Here is a 21,266-nt window from a genome sequence, read left to right as displayed (position 1 = left end):
AAACGGACAATCTCTTTCAAAGTATAAGGATTTCATACGGAAACTCGTCTGTTACAAAGGGATTTCATTTTTTAAAACTTATTTGAATTCCTGACTTTTTGTGTGTTCAAAATGCACCATTCGAAGCAACATCATCATTTTTCAATCATTTCTGACTTCATTTGTTATTTTTCATGCATTTACTAATTATTTTGAGCTATAAGACCCTAAAATTGAAAAACATTTCAAATGAACTCTGAAAAGGTTGAAAGTTGGCATGGTATCATCATTTCATCCACATAGCATGTGCAAGAAAGTTGAGAGGATTACGGCAAAAACTGGATGCACTTCATTTACAAAACAGACAATCTCTTTCAAAGTATCAGGATTTCATACGGAAACTCGTCTGTTACAAAGGGATTTCATTTTTTTAAACTTATTTGAACTCCTGACTTTTTGTGTGTTCAAAATGCACCATTCAAAGCAACATCATCATTTTTCAATCATTTCTGACTTCATTTGTTATTTTTCATGCATTTACTAATCCTTTCTGACTAATAGATGAGTTCTCGTCCGAAGCCCTAATACTCCGAAAGAGATTGTCCAGTTTGTACATGAAGTGCATCCAGTTTTTGCCGTAACCCTCTCTACTCTCTTGCACATGCTATTTGGGTGAAATGATGATACCATGCCAAGTTTCAACATTATCAAAGTTCATTTTGTAGCGATTTTCAATTTCACGGTCATTTAGCTCTCTAAACAAATTGGTAAATGACTGAAAAACAGCAAATGATGTCAGAATGTGTTGGAAATTGATGACGTCGCTTTGAATGGTGCATACTGAACGCAAAAATAGTCTGGAGTTCAATTAAGTTTAAAAAACATGAAGTGCCGGTGTAACAGATGAGTTCTCGTCCGAAGCCCTGATACTCCGAAAGAGATTGTCCAGTTTGTACACGAAGTGCGTCCAGTTTTTGCCGTAGCCCTCTCTACTCTCTTGCACATGCTATGTGGGTGAAATGATGATACCATGCCAAGTTTCAACATTTTCAGAGTTCATTTTGTAGCGATTTTCAATTTCACGGTCATTTAGCTCTGAAAATAAATCGGTAAATGACTGAAAAACAGCAAATGATGTCAGAAAGTGTTGAAAATTGATGACGTCGCTTTGAATGGTGCCTACTGAACGCAAAAAAAGTCTGGAGTTGTAATAAGTTTAAAAAATGAAGTGCCGATGTAACAGATGAGTTTTCGTCTGAAACAGGCCCTGATACTTCGAAAGAGATTGTCCAGTTTGTACACGAAGTGCATCCAGTTTTTGCCGTAACATAAGAAGTCCGGAGTTGTAATAAGTTATTAAAAATAAAAAATAGGCGCAATGCTCGTTAATTAGCTTCAAGCCTTTCGGAATAGTGTAGACTGCACTGCACATAGCTCCATGCAGTCTACCTTATTCCTCAAGGCTTGAAGCTAAGCAACGTGAAGGTGAGCATTGCGCCTCTTCTTCATCGTCTCTGCACTCAGGGCTTATAAACCGCTCCTAGTGCCTCTCTCTTCGCGAGGTGGGACTAAAAAACAGCTTAGTAAGAAACTCTAGTACCGGTTCGTGCCACGAACCGGTACTAAAGGTGCTCGTGGGGCCACAGCCTCATTAGTACCGGTTCGTGGCACGAACCGGTGCTAAAGGTTCGCCACAAACCGGTACTAAAGAGCTCCTCCCGCCTAGCCATTGGAACCGGCACTAATGGACACATTGAAAGCCACATCATCATTTTTCAAAGCCACATCATCATTTTTCAATGTATCATCAAATGAACTCTGAAAAGGTTGAAAGTTGGTATGGTATCATCATTTCATCCACATAGCATGTGCAAGAAAGTTGAGAGAGTCCCGGCAAAAGGTGGATGCACTTCGTGAACAAAATGGACAATCTCTTTCGAAGTATCAGGGTTTCGGACGAAAACTCATCTGTTACAAAGGGATTTCATTTTCTTGAACTTATTTGAACTCCTGACTTTTTGTGTGTTCAAAATAAACCATTCAAAGCAGAGACTGATTTTGAATGGTGCATATTCAACACACAAAAAGTCTGTAAAGATCGCCAACCCCAACATAAAAAAATGAGCATAGATGCACCTATAGAGAAAATTCAACCTAAATTCATAATAAATTTCTATGAATTTCAGAGAAACTCACTATGAATTTAGGTCAAATTCCCTGTATAAGGGCATCTATTTTCATTTTGAGAGGAGCTCAACAAGGCAGAGAGGGACGGGCTTATAAAACGGTGTGAGCGCCCTTCGGTTGGCGAGGTGGGACTAAACTGGACCAACCCTTTAGTACCGGTTTGTGGCACAAACCGGGACTAATGGTCATGGGCCAGGGGCGAGGCGCATTGGTCCCGGTGCGTGCGTTGAACCGGGACCAAAAGGTCCAGACGAACCGGGACCAGTGGCCCACGTGGCCCGGCCGGCCCCCTAGGCTCACGAACCGGGACTAATGCACCCCATGGGTCCCGGTTCGTGCGGAACCGGGACTAATGGGCTGGCCAGGCCCAAACGAAAGCCCTGTTTTCTACTAGTGACGTATCATCACGGAAGTGTATTTTTTTTGTAGTGATAGTACCTGCTCCCTTATTGGAAAGTAGTTCATCACAGAAACCGGTTCCTATGACGTCTACAACAATTAGTGAGGAAGTTGATGATGATGATCATGAAACTTCAGATCAAGTTGTTACTGAACCTCGTAGGTCAACCAGAGTAAGATTCGCACCAGAGTGGTACGGTAATCCTGTTCTGGAGGTTATGTTACTAGACCATGATGAACCTATGAACTATGAAGAAGCGATGGTGAGCCCAGATTCCGTAAAATGGCTTGAGGCCATGAAATCTGAGATGGGATCCATGTATGAGAACAAAGTGTGGACTTTGGTTGACTTTCCCGATGATCGGCAAGCCATCGAGAATAAATGGATCTTCAGGAAGAAGACTGACGCTGACGGTAATGTTACTGTCTACAGAGCTCGACTTGTTGCAAAAGGTTTTCGACAAGTTCAATGGATTGACTACGATGAGACCTTCTCACCCGTCGCGATGCTTAAGTCTGTCCGAATCATGTTAGCAATTGCCGCATTTTATGATTATGAAATTTGGCAAATGGATGTCAAAACTTCATTCCTGAATGAATTTCTAGAAGAAGAGTTGTATATGATGCAACCGGAAGGTTTTGTCGATCCAAAGGGAGCTAACAAAGTGTGCAAGCTCCAGCGATCCATTTATGGACTGGTGCAAGCCTCTCGGAGTTGGAATAAACGTTTTGATAGTGTGATCAAAGCATATGGTTTTATACAGACTTTTGGAGAAGCCTGTATTTACAAGAAAGTGAGTGGGAGCTCTGTAGCATTTCTGATATTATATGTGGATGACATATTGTTGATCGGAAATGATATAGAATTTCTGGATAGCATAAAGGGATATTTGAATAAGAGTTTTTCAATGAAGGACCTCGGTGAAGCTGCTTATATATTGGGCATCAAGATCTATAGAGATAGATCAAGACGCTTAATTGGACTTTCACAAAGCACATACCTTGACAAAGTTTTGAAGAAGTTCAAAATGGATCAAGCAAAGAAAGGGTTCTTTCCTGTGTTACAAGGTGTGAAGTTGAGTAAGACTCAATGCCCGACCACTGCAGAAGATAGAGAGAAAATTAAAGATGTTCCCTATGCTTCAGCCATAGGCTCTATCATGTATGCAATGCTGTGTACCAGACCTGATGTGTGCCTTGCTATTAGTTTAGCAGGGAGGTACCAAAGTAACCCAGGAGTGGATCACTGGACAGCGGTCAAGAACATCCCGAAATACCTGAAAAGGACTAAGGATATGTTTCTCGTTTATGGAGGTGACAAAGAGCTCGTCGTAAGTGGTTACGTCGATGCAAGCTTTGACACTGATCCGGACGATTCTAAATCGCAAACCGGATATGTGTTTATATTGAACGGTGGAGCTGTCAGTTGGTGCAGTTCTAAACAAAGCGTCGTAGCATGATCTACATGTGAAGCGGAGTACATAGCTGCTTCGGAAGCAGCAAATGAAGGAGTCTGGATGAAGGAGTTCATATCCGATCTAGGTGTCATACCTAGTGCATCGGGTCCAATGAAAATCTTTTGTGACAATACTGGTGCAATTGCTTTGGCAAAGGAATCCAGATTTCACAAGAGAACCAAGCACATCAAGAGACGCTTCAACTCCATCCGGGATCAAGTCCAGGTGGGAGACATAGAGATTTGCAAAATACATACGCATCTGAATGTTGCAGACCCGTTGACTAAGCCTCTTCCACGGGCAAAACATGATCAGCACCAAGGCTCCATGGGTGTTAGAATCATTACTGTGCAATCTAGATTATTGACTCTAGTGCAAGTGGGAGACTGAAGGAAATATGCCCTAGAGGCAATAATAAAGTTATTATTTATTTCCTTATATCATGATAAATGTTTATTATTCATGCTAGAATTGTATTAACCGGAAACATGATACATGTGTGAATACATAGACAAACAGAGTGTCACTAGTATGCCTCTACTTGACTAGCTCGTTAATCAAAGATGGTTATGTTTCCTAGCCATGGACAAAGAGTTGTTATTTGATTAACGGGATCACATCATTAGGAGAATGATATGATTGACTTGACCCATTCCGTTAGCTTAGCACTTGATCGTTTAGTTTATACATGTTCCTATGACTATGAGATTATGCAACTCCCGTTTACCGGAGGAACACTTTGTGTGCTACCAAAAGTCACAACATAACTGGGTGATTATAAAGGTGCTCTACAGGTGTCTCTGAAGGTACTTGTTGGGTTGGCGTATTTCGAGATTAGGATTTGTCACTCCGATTGTCGGAGAGGTATCTCTGGGCCCACTCGGTAATGCACATCACTTAAGCCTTGCAAGCATTGCAACTAATGAGTTAGTTGCGGAATGATGTATTACGGAACGAGTAAAGAGACTTGCCGGTAACGAGATTGAACTAGGTATTGAGATACCGACGAACGAATCTCGGGCAAGTAACATACCGATGACAAAGGGAACAACGTATGTTGTTATGCGGTTTGACCGATAAAGATCTTCGTAGAATATGTGGGAGCCAATATGAGCATCCAGGTTCCGCTATTGGTTATTGACCGGAGACATGTCTCGGTCATGTCTACATAGTTCTCGAACCCGTATGGTCTGCACGCTTAAAGTTCGATGACGGTTATATTATGAGTTTATGTGTTTTGATGTACCGAAGGTTGTTCGGAGTCCCGGATGTGATCACGGACATGACAAGGAGTCTCGAAATGGTCGAGACATAAAGATCGATATATTGGACGACTATGTTTGGACACCGGAAAGGTTCCGGAAGGTTTCGGACATTTATCGGAGTACCGGGGGTTACCGGAACCCCCCCCCCCTCCCGGAACTAATGGGCCTTGTTGGGCCCTAGTGGAGAGAGAGAGGGGCCGGCCAGGGCAAGAGGCGCGCGCCCCTCCCCTTGAGTCCGAATAGGACAAGGAAGGGGGGGCGGCGCCCCCCTTGCCTTTCCCCTCTCCCACTCCTTCCTTCCCCCTCCTTCTTGGACTAGGAAAGGGAGGGGCAAACCTACTTGGAGTAGGTTTCCCCCTCCTAGGGCGCGCCACCCCCTTGGTCGGCCCTCTCCTCCTCCCCCTTTATATACGGAGGAGGGGGGCACCCCATAGACACAACAATTGATCTCTTGATCTCTTAGCCGTGTGCGGTGCCCCCCTCCATCATAATCCACCTCGATCCGTGGGCCGGTTGGCGGTTAGCTTGGTTGTTTGGGTGCTCCGTCCTACTCATCCTTAGAAATATAGTCACCATCGTACTCTTCAACAAACCAAAAAGCAAAATAGTCACCATCGCGTCCAAAAAGGATACTAGATAAGGTACTGATGTGTATGAGATGATTGGCTGCAACTGAGCTGCACGTGTGAATTCAGGAATGAATCCGGAGAAGGATGCCGACCATTCTCCCTTTGACTCTGGCTGATCTATCTCTGGCCGGAACAACAATCCAAGTCAAACCCAGGCAGGTAAAGTGTCCTAACTAAAATTTCCTCCTGTTTCCTTTTAATGTGTAATCAAGTCAAAGTCCAAAGCTCAGTTATTATTTCTGGTCATAATATTAAATGGTCAATGAATCTGGATGTAATTTTTATTATTTCTGGTGTTCGTTGTACTATCTTGATGAAGATGAACTGATTGAAAGTTTTCCTTACAAAAAATATATATTTCTTGCAATGCAAGTTTTGAACCTACGTAATATCGTTCGATGAAAAGGATGTCATGTCTTCCGTTCCACTCAATATTAGCTTCGAACCCCTCTCACGGTGACAAATCTCCTCCCCTGCATGTTTTGACTCCTCTATATACACAACTTCATACTACTGACTAGAACGGGTTGATTTCCCCAATCCCCACGCTAGCTCTTTAACCCTTGTTTATCTCTACTCGGTCCAGTTATGCCACAGCGACCGAGTATGTATAGTCTGGACACAAAACTTAAATCGGCAACAAAGAAGAAGATTATGCTTCACTTGGTAGGGTGTTCCACCCAGTACTTACATTACATATGAAGTTTCACGAAGAATTGACATCGATAGTATTGAGTGGCGAATGTCCTATATTTTGTTCCACTAAAGTAGTAGTTTTCGTGGGGACAAATGTCTTCCTTGCATGTTTTGACTACTATACACGTAACTTCGTACTACTAGAACGGGTCAGGTTGCCCCGCTAGCTCTTTAGCCTTTGTTTTATTTCTACTCGAGCCAATCACACCGTAGAAAACCACATTGGCGCAGCCCCTGCCCCAGCGGGCTAGGATCCACTGCAGTAGCGCGCCATGCAGTACGGTCACTGCCGTGTGGACTCGGCCTCACATGTCATCCGCACTACATCACCTACAGTACCACAGAGGATCTCAACCCGCTTGATATATATGGGTATCATGAGACAATGACTTTGAAGAACCTTTTGTGGTATAGCTTTCATTTAATCGTGGATCCTTGGTAATCATGCTTATTTCAGTTTGCTCATATATTTTGATGTACTGTGTTTAAGTTTTTTTTAGAACTATGTATTGTGTTTAAGTGATTAATAAAGTTCGCCCGGCCCAAAATGGAGCTGAAGTTAACTGCTCTAATGACATGAAGTTAACTGTTTATTATCTTCCATTTTAGCCACAACTGATTAGCTAAAATTCTCCAGATTGAAGGCGTTCAGTGTTTGTATCAGAGGTGCCGAATGCTTGTTTTTTCCTAGACATTCAGAGCCTGGACAGAGAGCAACGATGTGTTAATTCGTCACCTCTTGCCCTGATTCGGTAACCAAACAGCCGGAGCTAGTTGTTATATGAATCCAACACAACTCAAGCTTTTAAAAGTAGTGGAGATATTCTAGAAAATAGTATGGCAGAGATATGAGGAGGGGCGGGGGGCTAGTGCCCCCCTCCCCACCAATCCCAACTTAATTATCTCCTAGTTATACGCTTATGTATTCATAACAATTCATACTTCCAAGACTTCTCATAGCGGGGGTATCATAGCAAGTATCACGCAGACCCGTGCAATGCCAACTAGACATATTGCTGGCATGTCATACTTCACGACCTCTCGTAGGGACGAGGCGGTCGGCTCCCTTGTGGTTAGTATAACATATCCAAGTTCAGCCTTTTTATAGGAATTATTGCTTCTCTTTCAACTTCGCATCTACATCATATTGATTTGCGCAACTACTCGGGAGGCTAAGGGCATTCCAATACCCGACAACAACGGCCGTTATAGGATGCATTGTCTTGATTTGGACGTGATTTTCGTTTTTTATAAGGTTTTTTTTTTGCAGGGTGAAGGGGATTCTATTACTTAAGGCGGCAAATCAGCCAACACCAGTTTTACAATCTCATTCAAGCCCGAACCCAGCCATACCGCAGTACTATAAGGGTGTGTTTGTAAGGACTTGTGATACTTAATATATGGCCTTAGGCCTTTTCGTTTTTTTTTTGCCATGGACAGCATATATAACTGTTTTACACATGCAGAGTCAAATCAAAATGGAGGCGCGCGTATGCATGCTACTAGTCAGTCCTTGTATGTGATGTTTAGCTTAGAACGAAAGCAGTATTATATTTCAAGACCCTTTCCTTCTCCACAAGAAACGTCTCCTTCCTCCTCCCGTCGGCGCCGCCATGGATCCGCCCCGCCTCTGATGGCCTTTGGCCTATGGAGGTGCGGAGGATCTCGGCCCCCCGCCGGCGGGAGGGACCCCGTTCTCGTTTTTGCTAGGTTGAACGTCTTGGTTGGGGCTGTGTGGCGGCGGCGATGTCCCTCCGTTGTAATAATGTCTCCCACGTCCTATCTCCGTCCCGATGGTGCGAATAGCGTTGTCGGAGGATGTGTGGAGGTGTGTCTCCGTCGGATCTCATGGGATTCGATCCGTGCTGGTCTTCGGTGGATCTCTTTGGATCCAGTTTTTGTCCGTCTTCGTTCGTGTGGTTCCAGGTTTGATCTTTCCAATCTACAACTCTCTTCATCGGCGATTGTTGCTGTTCTGGTGTGTTGGTCCTTTGGGGCCTTAGCACGATGACTTCCCGACTGTCTACTGCAACAAGGTTTGCCCGACTCCGGTGATGGAGGGGCGATGACGGCGGCGCGCCTTCGGCTCGCTCAAGTGCTTGTAGTCGTCGCTAGGTGGTCCATAGACCTAGTTGTAATTTTTATTACCTCTTGTGTTCTCTGTACTGCCATGATTGATGAATAGATTGGAAATTTCTCTCGCAAAAAAAATGTTTAGCTTGGAAGATTGGATTTAGAAGTTAGAACGACTTGGTTTTTTTAGGGGTAGAACGACTTGGTCCGTACATAGTTTCGTTTGGCGGCAGCCGGCAGGGATCCGTGGGCCGGTTGGCGGTTGGCTTGGTTGCTCCGTCCTACTCATGCATTCTGGCAATAGTCACCATCGTTCAACAAAGCAAAAAACAAAACAAAATAGTCACCATCGCGTCCAAAAAGGATACAATAGTTAGATAAGATACTGATGTGAATATGCGATGATTGGCCACTACTGAGCTGCACGTGTGAATTCAGGAATGAATCCGGAGAAGGATGCCGACCATTCTCCTTTTGACTTTGGACTCTCTCTGGCCGGAAAAGCAATCCAAGTCAACGGAAATTTCCTCCCTTTTCCGTTTGATGTACTCCTTTTGTTTCTAAATACTCCCTCCGTTCCAAATTACTTGTCGTAGGTATGGATGTATGTAGATGTATTTTAGTTCTAGATATATCCATTTCTGCGACGAGTAATTTGAAACGGAGGGAGTATAAGTCTTTTTAGACATTTCAAAATGGACTACAACATACGGATGCATGTAGACATATTTTAAAGTATACATTCACTCATTTTGCTCCGTATGTAGTCACTTGTTGGAATCTCTAAAAAGACTTACATTTGGGAACGGAGAGAGTATTATAACCAAATCAAGGTCAAAAACTCAGGTAATAAAATTTCTTGCCCTGCAAGTTTTGAACCTACGTAATATTGTTTGATGAAAAGGATAATATTAGCTTTCGAACTGCTGACTAGAACGGGGGAGGGGGTTGGGGTTGCTGCTTACGGGGTCGGATGCGACGAGTCGGGCCATGCGGTCGGCGACCTCGACGGCGTGGCAGGAGCCGGCCCAGGCGACCTTCATGCCGTCGACGTCGAACTGCGCGGTCGCCCTCTCCTCGGCCAGGTGGTTCGGCTCCCCTCCTCCGGCCGCCGCCGCCGCCATCTTAGTCCTCCTAGCTGCGGGCGCGTGGGTGGTTGGGGGCGAGAAGCATGAGGGTGTGGTTCGAAGTCCCCTCATTTCCACACGAAGAGTCCTCCTTCCCAAGTCCAAGTTCAGGTTGCTAGCTAAACTATATGTTTGTTGTGTTCCGTTTTACAAAGATTATATATGTTGTTGTGTACACGTGGACTGTTGTGCCCGGTTAAATAATTAAGCGATGAAACGGGGAAAACTTGTCGGAAACTCGGATTATCATGGCCCATCATGATGTCATCATATACATGGGACATGCATGCATCACAGAGATGTTGTGTTTTTTTCGTGATCAATGGGACGAACCCTCATCATACATGCCAAACTGCTTCCGCAACGGTGCAACTTACTCATGCTTCTCGTTGCTTGCCTCGTCACAATGGGTGCGTGTGTGTTCTCTGGATAACATCCGGCCGACGACCCCCGGCGGTTGCCCAACTTGTGCGGGCAAGACGTTTGCTCTCGGGCTTCGCTTCCATGCGCCAACACATGGATGGATGGCATCGATGGTGAGGGCAGCTCCGACGCGGCACACCAAATAATCTGCCCCTAAATGTCTGGACACATTTGGTCATCCATCGAATGGGAGTCACCAAATGTCCACGGGCCAATTCGGATGTCGTCCGGAATCCCACAAGCCGAAGGGGATTGATGGGTGCTTGGCGTCGACCAAAAAATTGCTTAACGGGTCAACAATACAATCCATACTCATATTAACCACCGGCTTCCAAAAATGCTACGGGAGTTAGAAGCCCATTAGGACATCGGACTCAATTCACGATCTAAACTCAGATCGGACGGGCATGGGCATTCCAAACATGAAATCCGACGGCTCATGAGTGAGGATGTATGAGAGGGTTGGGAAATGGTTCGGTCTTACTGCCGTAAATTATTTGGCGATGTCATGTTGTGCAGAGGATATCTAATGGTCTATCTATGCATGCAAACATTAGGCTAACGTTGTACTTAACTGGAAGCAAAAGGTGTGCTTTGCTGCGCCGGTAAACAACAATGAAGAAGACATGTTTATATACATATAAAACAAGATACCAGAAAAAGAAACTGCACATTGCTAACTCCTAAAGACACTGAACATTTTAGAACATTTAGTATCATCAAGACAGCTCTTAACATTTTTGCATATTCACTCGTGTCACCTTTTTAGTACAAAGCGCACTTACAAAAAAAGAAGTTATCCAATAACGGGCAAAGGGGCCGATACCTTTGAAGTCTTGATCACCAATAGTAACTATGTCATCTTGCTTAATCTGTTACTCTGTTTGTATAAACTTAATACTTTCATATGCATGCTGGATAGAGGTCTTGGGATGGAGTAATAGTAGTAGATGTAGTTGGATTGCGGTCTACTTGTCACAGACGTAATGCCTATATATTGATTATGCATTGGATGATCATCATAACTATGCACAATTCTGTCAACAACCCAACAATAATTTGTTTACCCACAAATATTCTAGTGAAGCTGTGGCCCCGGGTCCATTCACCTCTATTATAAAACAAATCTTACAATTCCTTGTTGTTTTCTTCTATGTTTATTTATTATATCTACCACTACCAAATTTGATACTTGCAACTGACAAGAACAAGGTGAGTGACGCCCCCTTGCCTTGTTGGCGTGCAAACATTTGTTTGTGTGTGTGCAGGTACTGCTAAAGTTGTCCGTGCGCCGTCTCCTTCTGGTTCGATAAATCTTGGTCCTTAACTAAGAGGAATATTATCTTCTACCATACGACATCATCTTTTCTCTTCGGGGAATACCAACAATATCACAAGTAGCAATGCCCTAACCGCAAGCTATTTGGTTACAGTTCGGTTAATTGCGGTTCAATTTGTCGGTTCGGTTACCAAACACCCGAAGCTAGTTGTTATATGAATCCAACACAACTCAAGCTTTTAATAGTAGTGGGGATATTCTAGAAAATAGTATAGCAGCGGTATGAGAGGGGGACGGGGCGGGGGGCTAGTGCCCCCTCCCCACCAATCCTGACTTGATTATCTCCTAGTTATACGCTAGTTATCCCCACCAATCCTGAAGCATCTTTGTGGATTGGATCGGATTTGGTCTTCAACGGATCCATCTGGATTCGGTTGGCGTTCATGGTATTTATAGTATCTACATGTTCTTTTAAGCGTCTTCTTCTCCAGGGCAGCGATTTACTACGTAGATCGCGGTTGCCGGCATCTTCTGGCCGAGATCGATGACTTCTCAGCCGCTGCTTCTACAAACTCCTGGGTGTAAACAAGTTTGCTTCATCGAGGCGGAGGCCGCGAGGCGGCATCGAGCTTTGCTCATGGCGCGCTACCGGTGGATGCAGGAGCAAGAAGATTTCGACACCCCTAAAAATTATGATGTAATTTTATTTTTCTACAAGGGTATGTTTATAAGGACTTGTGATACTTAACCTATGACCTTAGGCCTTTTTGAAAAAGAAAAAGTTTTGTCATGCACAGCATATATAACAAATTTACACATGCAGAGTCAATCAAAATGGAGGTCCACCGTCCATGCATGCTGCTAGTCAATCCATGTGTGTGACAGGAGAGTGATGTTTAGCTTAGAACGACTCAGTCCGTCCGTCCATCGTTTTTGCGGCACCCGGCAGGGATCCGTGGGCCGGTTGCCGGTTGGCTTGGATGCTCCGTCAATTCTCTGTTTGACTCTGATCTCTCTCTCTCTCTCTCTCTCTGCCCGGAACAGCAACAAGTCAAACTCACGCACGTAAAGAATATATACTACTCCCTCCGTTCCTAAATGTAAGTCTTTATAGAGATTCTACTTTGAACTACATACGAAGCAAAATAAGTGAATCTATATTTTAAAATGCATCTATATATATGTGTCCGTATGTGGTCCATAATGAAATCTCTATAAAGACTCATATTTAGAAACGAAGGAAGTATTACTAACTAAAATTCCCTCCCATTTCCTTTTGATATTTAATAATCAAGTCAAAGTCAATGCCCTGCAAGTTTTGAACATACATAATGTTGTTTGATGAAAAGGATGCTCTAGTGGCGGATGTCATGTCTTCCGCTCCACTCAATATTAGCTGCCGACCCAGCTCCCTGTATGGTTAGAAAATGTTTTGACTACTACATACACTACTTCGTACTACTGACTAGAACAGGTCGACTTCCCCAACCCCCATGCTAGCTATTTAACCCTTGTTTATTTCTACTCGATTTGATTATACCTCAGGGACTGAGTCTTGTCCAGAACAAAACTAAACTCGGGAACAAAGGAGAAGAATATGCTTTACTTTATATGGATATATACTAAGAGATGACACACTTGGAAGAGCCTTGATATATATTTTAGTTACCGCGGCTCTTTGGTGGCCGTGTTTATTATTTTGGTTTGTTCCATCTAGTGTCTATGCTTAATTATTATTTTTGTGTACTATGTTCAATTGATTAATAGCGTCCTACTGTTTACAAAGAAAAACTTGATGTGGATACCAAGACATCTGGCAGGGAGGGAATCTAGATGATATTGCCAAATTTGGACCGCTGCTGGACTGTCGGCTGCCTAATCCGCCGTAGACTGCAACATCATCCGCGCTGCCTTCTCTGCGATCAGGCACCGGAAACGCTTCGGCACCTGCTACTTGACTGTCCCTTCTCTAATCTTAAACAAGCATTTGAAAAGGTTTAAAAGTGTGTATGGGAAAGATGTTGCCCATGTATTCAAAAAATATTAATCTCGTATTTGAATTTTTTTTATTGAAGTACTTGAATTTTTTGAAAAATGTGTATAAAATAAATGTTAATCATGTATTAAAAAATGTTGAACGTGTATTAGAAATATGTTGTTGACATGTACAAAAAACGTAGAATGAAAACAAAAAGAAACAAAGGAAACCATAGAAATGAATAAAAGAAAAATAAACAAAATAAACGAAAGAAAAAAGAAAAAGAAAAAGAAAAATAAAGAAACAAATGCAAATAGAATGGAAAAACACATGAGAAGAAAAAGGAAACAAACAAAAAACCAAAAATAGAAAAAAAAAACTATTTAAGTCGTTCACCGGAGTCCTATACATCCCTGGTCAGCTTTGACCCGCACGCATGGCAGGCTGAGCACCGCCGTGTAGGCAATATTATGCATAAAACCCCCTTCAATTGTTCTCTCTTCTAATTATGCAGCCCTTCACTCCTGTAATTAGCTTGAGGCTGTCTGGTCGGGATTTGGAAAGATGCTTGCGATTCTGTCTAGAGGCCAGAAAATTAGAGCATAGAACATTTTAGGGGCGGGGGAGGGGGGTATGTACGAAATATTGCCTACGTGGCGGTGGCCAACTTGCCATGTGTGAAGATCAAGACCGATCAAGGATGTATAGGACCTCTGGTGGACGACATAAATAGTTTTATTAGGACTCAGATACACAATTTTATAGATTCGGTACTACCTTGACACACCTTCAATAGTTTTAAGACGTATGATGCATTTTACTCGTCTTTTTGGTAAGTGGGCCATCCTAGTTGCTACGCAAGGCATAGAAATGCTTGAGCGAAAGATCCTTCCAACTTGCTTGATGCGAGATATAGTCGGCGTGCTTGAACCTGGGCGGCCACATACAGCAGCCGGCGAACACAGGGCAGCCTAGCCCACCCAGTCCACTAGGAGCGTGTGTGTTCCGGCACAGACACTTCAAGCTGGGCCGGGCCGGCGAGCAGTTGGGCCCATACACGACCCGTCCATTCGCCTCCTCCTTCCTTTTTTTATACAGGAGCCGAACCATCCCCATCCCATTCGCCTCCCTCTTCCCGCAAGTAACCGCCACCCCCACCACCGGAATCCCCCTCCCCCTCGCCCCTCGCTCTCTAGGGTTTAGGGTTCCGGCGATATGTCGACGGCGAAGCCCCGCCCCACCGCCACCCGCGGCGGCCCCGCACCCGCCGCCACCCGCGGCGCACCCGCACCCGACGCCCCCGCCGCCCCGACCGCCGCTCCCGCGGCCGCCGCGAAGCCCGCCGTGCAGCTGCGCAAGCCCGTCTTCACCACCATCGACAAGCTGCTGCCGCAGACGCACGGCCACAACCTCACCGCGCGCGTCCTCTCCGCCCGCGCCGTCCTCGACAAGCCCGCCGCCCGCACCCGCGTCGCCGAGTGCCTCGTCGCCGACCCCACCGGCACCGTCCTCTTCACCGCCCGCAACGGCCAGAGTAAGCATCCCCTTCTCCCCGCCCGTCTCATCCGCGCCGTTTCGCTTCGCTTGCCCCATGTGTGGATGAATAGTGTACCTTGCCTCTGTCCCTTAGCTTGGTGCACGGGCGGACGGATGGATTAGCCCCGTGCTGTTTTCCTAGATTATTATTTAACTGCTTGCTTGCTTCTCCTCGCGCGATCTGTAGGTGATTTGTATGTAGATCTACTTGCTGTTGTGGCTGCACTCCTGTTGGAGGGCGCTTGCTGCACTGCTGTTTACATCCTTACCTGCTTGTTGATCCGTCAGACTGTTTGGGGACAGAAGATTGCTTGCAGTTGCTTACCATGGGTGCAGTCATCGTTAGGTTTTCTGATTCACCAATGTTGGTAGCGATGTACTGGGTAGGTCCTGCATTGTGGGGGAGAGAGCTTTCAAATCGGCTTGTATGTACATGATAGCCTAGTTGCAAATGTCTGCTTACAATACATGCTTGTTTATTCATCGAATTCTCGGGAATCAGTTGCAGTTACCTTGTGTCATGTTTTTTGGGTCCTGCATTGCATTGCAGTACAAGGCTCTAAATTTGGCTTGTAGGTACATGACGGTTTCAAGGGACATGTAGCTTATGTTGTTGTTTAAGCTGTGTGTGTGCTTATTTATTCAGAATCAGTTGCAGTAGCCATCTGTATGTATACCCATCATTTTCTGTTTTTCTGGTAAACTAGTGTTGGTACAAATGCATATGTTCCCCTGTGGAATACGTGTTAGCCTGCATCAGGGAAAGTATCTGCAAAATTGACTGACTTGTGCACTTATGATTTGAAGGTCCATGGACAAAATTGCAATTTAAGATCATAAAACTGGGCGTATGCTCAACTGGAGTAAAACTCACATCTGGGGGACATGCTGTTTATGTTGTTTACATGCTTTTTGATCCATCGAATGTTTGAGGACAGACAATTGCTTGCAGCTGCTTACCATGGGTGCAGTCATTTTTTGATTTTCTGTTACGCTAATGTTGGCAGTGATGTCTCGGGTCCTGCATTGGAGGATAAACCTCTGAAATCAACTTTTGTGTACATGCTGATTTCAATGGACATATAGCCTAGCTACATTGTTGCTTGTATTATCAGTTGCAGTTACCATGCTATCATCGCGTGATTTTATGTTACACTAATGTTGCTATTTATGTATTGGGTGAGAAACCTTCGAAATTGCCTGCTATCATCGCTTGATTTCTAGAGGCATGTAGTGTGTAAATTGTTGTTAACAGTGCATGCTTATTTATTCATCTACTGTTGGGGATTCAGTTGCAGTTACCATTGGTATAATCATTAGCATATAATTTTCTGTTATACTAATGTTGGTCAGAATGCATAGTTTTGCCCGTGCAATATGGGTTAGCCTGCATTAGGGAAAATATCTCTGAAATTGACTTGCTTATGTATGATTAAAGTTGCAAGTTAGAACATAAAATTTGCTTGTATGCTTAACTGAAGTAAAACTCAACATTTGTGATTGGTAACCAATGGGGGTACACAAAGCCACTTGCTTGCAATTGCTGTGGGTCTAGCAGCATTCTATCTTCTGTCCATTCTTATGATAATGTGCTACTGCCACACAGATTAGGATGAGTGTATCATGCACGCTGTACTTATTTCAACATGATATGTGTCTATATGGGTTGATATACCAAATCAAGTTGGGTTTGTGCGCCCTCTTGCAGCATCTGTAAAATTGCTGTATAGGTTGTAGAGGGACATGCATGGGGCAAATTTGTTCTTGTTCTTAGATTGCCATTTACGCATATCATCATTGGGAGAGAAACTGTGGATGCTGAAACCACCTTGTGCATATCCTGTTAATAGAGGATGCCCATAAGGTGATTATTGGAACCCGCTGGTTGTCTTGCGATTTACACTTTCACTTCCTGATATAGAAACGTACTACATAATCTGTTTTTTTACTACATAATCTGTTTTCCCTATGTATAGTGACTGATGCTGATTTCTAATTAATTAAAGTCAGTTTTGTTTGCCACATGCTAATGGTCTATTTATCTTAGTTTAGTTTAGTTTTAGTTTGGTATATGACATCTTGTACAGTTAATTGCTTGCAGTTGCTTACCATGAGTGCGGTCATTGTTTGATTTCCTGTTACACTAAAGTTAGCAGTGATGTCTTGTGTCCTGCATTGGTGGATAAATCTTTGAGATCGGCTTGTGCATCCACGATGATTTCAAGGGACATGTAGCCTAGCTACATTCTTGCTTGCATTACGTGCTTCTTTATTCTTCAACTGTTGCGGAATCAGTTACAGTTACCATGGTATCATTGGGTCCTGTATTGGGGGAGAAATCTTTGAAATTGCCTGCCTATACATGATTTCAAGGGACATGTAGCGTGCATTGTTGTTAACACTGCATGCTTATTTATCCATCAAATGTTGGGACTCTGTTACAGTTACCATTGGTGTAATCATTGTCATTTGATTTTCTGGTATACTAATGTTGGTCAGAATGCATAGGTTTCTCTATGGAATAAGGGTTGGCATGCATCAGGGAAAATACCTGATAGACTGACTTGCTTATGTATGATTTGAAGGGACATGCATAAAATTCGAATTTCTTAGTTCATAAAATTTGCATGCCTGCTTAACTGAAGTAAAACTCACATCTATGATGGATAACCAGGGTGGGACATGAATGACACAAATCCACTTGCCTGCAATTACCATATGGGCCTTAGAAGCATTCTATTGCCTGTTGCATCTGTCTTATAACCATGTGCTACGGCCACAACAGTTATGATGAGTGTATCATGCTGTATGTGTTGATATGCCAAATCCAGATGGATTTTTCTGCCCTGTTGAAACATCTCTAAAATTGTTTTACATGCCGTAGAGGGACATGCATGTGGCAAATATCTTCTTGTTCCGAGTTGGATCGCCTTTTATGCACATCATCAAGGCTTGTTGAAGTGAAACTGTGAATGATGAAAGCACCTTGTGATGATATGTCACATGTGGTAGGAAATAGAGGATGCCTGTAAACTGATTATTGAAACTGGCTGAATGATGTGTGATTTACACTTTCGCTTACTGATATAGAAACCACACTACATATTCTGTTTCTCATATGTATGATGACTAAGTAACCAAAGTCAGTCTAATTCATCGCATTCTAATGGTTTATTGATCTGATTTTGAACGGACAACATTTTGTGTACATTTATGCGCTGTGTACAAGTTGCAGCACACGGCTAATCTAATAAGTGGCATTTCCCTTGTCAACAGTTGAGATGCTGAAGCCAGGCAACACGGTGATCTTCCGCAACGCCAGGATCGACATGTTCAAGGACACGATGAGGCTGGCGGTGGACAAGTGGGGCCTGATCGAGGTGGTCGAGGAGCCCGCCGACTTCAAGGTGAACGAGGACAACAACATGTCGGAGATCGAGTACGAGCTCGTGAACGTGCCGCCGAAGAAGCAGGAGCGTAAGAAGTGAGCGGTGGACCGGACCGGCTCTCTCTGGCTGTGGACATAGATTTTGGGAGGCAGTGGGTAGCAGTAGTAGGTTCGCTTCATTATCCTGGAATGCGCTATTAGTAGTAGTGAAAAAGGCTTCAGCAGGAAGGAAGGCCTGGTCTCTTTGGGTTTATGGATGGGATCGTGTTCTGTGTCGGTGGTGGCGTCGTGTAATTGGCCAGCCTATTAAACTTTGTTGGTATGGAGTTTTGGATGCTGTTCTGATGGCAATATTCTGGGATTATCAAGTGATGCGCTCTTCTGAATCATGAGTAGCAGTGTTAAACTGTCAACACTTGTTATCTATCTATCTATCTATGGCTCTGCAGGTTGTTTAATTTTCAGGTTGGAGATATTACAAGATTTATCAGCCATGAATCCTGATACTTGTCTGATGCCGTCTCATACTTTTTCTCGTGGTTGCCTACTTGTAGTGTCAATTATTATCATTTCCGAATATTTTGATGTTGTGAAAAAGCCACAACATTGACCTGATTAACATTTGTGATTTCATAGCAGGATCATATTCTACACCGCTGGCTCCCTTGTCCCTGCATCGACCCTGGTAAGGAGTTGACCTGCCCTTTAATTTGTTCGTTCATGCAGTAACATCTTCAGTTATTCTGTGTCTTTTTCTTCAGTTGCAAAGGTTACAGTAACATCTTCACTCTAGTCTTACAACTCAACTAAACTGCAGTACAGTTAGATATAGCACATGACACTTGCAGCACAGTTGAATACCATGATACTGATGTAAAAGAATGAAAGAAAGAAAGCAGAAATTGTCCCAGTAGTGGCCTTTACACTTTAGCTTGCTACGCAAAGGATCCTCCTCTTGAACTTGGGTCTCTAGCTGTAGATTCCGGCAATGGAGTCCAGCATCAGGCTTGTGATAAGCTGGTTCGTTGTCTCTGTCGGATGGACAGCATCCCAGTACAAGTACTTGCTCGGGTCCGGGCATGTCCTTCGCCCTCTGCATGTCTGGCCAACCTCGATCATCCCTGACCCGCAGCACCCTCTCGACACCTCCGTCAGCCCTACATTTCATCCATTGATTCATTCCGCAAAAGCAGCACATCGGTTAACCATGCCTAAGAACTTTGCAATCATGCATGGCAATGTTTAGAAGAGTTGTGAAACGCATTACCGTAATTCTGAGGGTTGTCAGTTGCGGCCCGTATGATTGTGTAGGTATCTATGTAGGCGCTTCTCAATCGGGGCTGGTAGTTGATGAAATTCGACAGCTGAATCAGCCTCGAGTTGAAGGAAGCCGCCAGCTGGTTTAGATCGCTGTCGCATCCATCTGGATCCCTTCCAAGCAATGTTCTCGCGATCGGTAGACAGCCGATCGGGGGTAGCCCGACGAACACGAACCTTCTCGCTCCAAGCATCCTCATCACCTGCATGATACATCCAGCATTGATCACAAAACATCCTAGATATATGTGCTGGATCAATGCTAGCTAGTCTGATCCAGAATTCACGCTTGCCTGGGTATAGTTGCCGAGGCGTGCTATCAGGTGGTTCTCGTACCGCAGCATGGCGATGGGGCCTGCTGATCGGTTCGACGCGATGTAGTTTAGGAGCATGTCATTTGTACCAGCGCTTATGATGAAGGTAGCCCTGTTAACGATCCGCTCTGCTCTTCTCAGTCCGAGCAGGGCTCGGATCAGTTGCTTGTAACGCCAGAAGTGCCACAGTTGTCTCCGAAATGGCAATGCGCTCTGCAAGTAAGAAGCTTAGATAATAGCAACCACAGCACTAATTGTGGAGTACCCTCCAGTTATAAGCTTGCACAATTTGTTTACCATACCATCTACGAAATCTCCCTGATTAAACCATTTGCCTTGATGGTGTACATCCATGAATGAATAGCTCAATTTCAGTTAGATTTCTTCAACAGCATTACTTTTTTTTTGTCCTACAGACAAGTTTTATTTGCTAGTGAAGCAACAAGTACTGAACCTTTTTTGGGTCCTGTTTGGTTCGTCGACGTCGATGCGGGAATAATTGCTTTAACTAAAAAAACAAACTAGTTCTATTAATTTCCTTGCTAAAAATAAACTACTTCTATAGTAAAATAAACTAGTTTTGTTAAATCAACTAGTTCAACTACTAATTAAGCACTTACTATAAATAAAATAAAGTAGTTTTATTAATTAATCAACTAGTTCAACTACTAAGCACTTACTATAAATAAATAAAATAAAGTAGTTCTTACTAAAAATAAACTACTTCTATATATAGTAAAATTTAATAAAGTAGTTTTATTAATTAATCAACTAGTTCAACTACTAAGCACTTACTATAAATATATAAAATAAAGTAGTTCTTACTAAAAATAAACTTGTTTAACTAGTTCTATTATTTTTCTAACTAATTCTATTAAACACTTTCTCTTCTTATTCTATGAACAAAATTACAACAGAAACAAATTATAAAAATTTTCAGAAAAAATTGACATATTCTTTGCATATATATGAACACACAGACATTTGCATATTCAACAATAATATCACAAAAAAATCTATGAACAGAAAAAAATTCTAACAGAAAAAAATATGATCAAAAAAATCTATGAACATCTAAATTAGGAAAATTCATATGAGCTCACAAAGGGGGCGGCGATCGACGAGGAGGCAGGGCACGGGGGCGACGGTGAGGGGCGCGGCCACAGGCGACGAGGAGGCAGGGGGCGGCGACGGCGACGGTGAGGGGCGCGGCGACGGG

The 21,266-nt window shown here is 43.6% G+C and overlaps 2 protein-coding genes across 2 annotated transcripts; one reads left to right on the top strand and one right to left on the bottom strand.

The window, feature by feature from the left end:
* The first annotated feature begins 14,619 nt into the window (after positions 1-14,619).
* LOC123166957 (uncharacterized protein At4g28440) lies at positions 14,620-18,805 on the top strand. Its single transcript, XM_044584781.1, has 2 exons — positions 14,620-15,026; positions 18,305-18,805. The coding sequence occupies exons 1-2, from the start codon at positions 14,708-14,710 to the stop codon at positions 18,514-18,516; spliced, it is 531 nt and encodes a 176-aa protein (XP_044440716.1). The 5' UTR covers positions 14,620-14,707; the 3' UTR covers positions 18,517-18,805.
* Positions 18,806-19,147: 342 nt separating this feature from the next.
* Positions 19,148-20,397, bottom strand: LOC123166498 (GDSL esterase/lipase At5g45950). Its single transcript, XM_044584307.1, has 4 exons — positions 20,376-20,397; positions 20,027-20,274; positions 19,684-19,936; positions 19,148-19,573 (listed from the first exon to the last, which is right to left on the bottom strand). The coding sequence occupies exons 1-4, from the start codon at positions 20,395-20,397 to the stop codon at positions 19,386-19,388; spliced, it is 711 nt and encodes a 236-aa protein (XP_044440242.1). The 3' UTR covers positions 19,148-19,385.
* Positions 20,398-21,266: the final 869 nt, after the last annotated feature.

This window comes from Triticum aestivum, chromosome 7D, assembly GCF_018294505.1.
Source record: "Triticum aestivum cultivar Chinese Spring chromosome 7D, IWGSC CS RefSeq v2.1, whole genome shotgun sequence".
Classification (NCBI taxonomy): domain Eukaryota; kingdom Viridiplantae; phylum Streptophyta; class Magnoliopsida; order Poales; family Poaceae; genus Triticum; species Triticum aestivum.
This window is presented reverse-complemented; position numbering and strand designations above follow the sequence as displayed.

Coding starts and splice junctions, on each gene's coding strand:
- LOC123166498 (XM_044584307.1), bottom strand. CDS start 20,397: ATGTACACCATCAAGGCAAATG. Junction 19,937..20,026: donor GCCTCGGCAACTATACCCAG/GCAAGCGTGAAT, acceptor TGTATCATGCAG/GTGATGAGGATGCTTGGAGC. Junction 19,574..19,683: donor TGACAACCCTCAGAATTACG/GTAATGCGTTTC, acceptor GATGAAATGTAG/GGCTGACGGAGGTGTCGAGA.
- LOC123166957 (XM_044584781.1), top strand. CDS start 14,708: ATGTCGACGGCGAAGCCCCGCCCCACCGCCACCCGCGGCGGCCCCGCA. Junction 15,027..18,304: donor CACCGCCCGCAACGGCCAGA/GTAAGCATCCCC, acceptor CCTTGTCAACAG/TTGAGATGCTGAAGCCAGGC.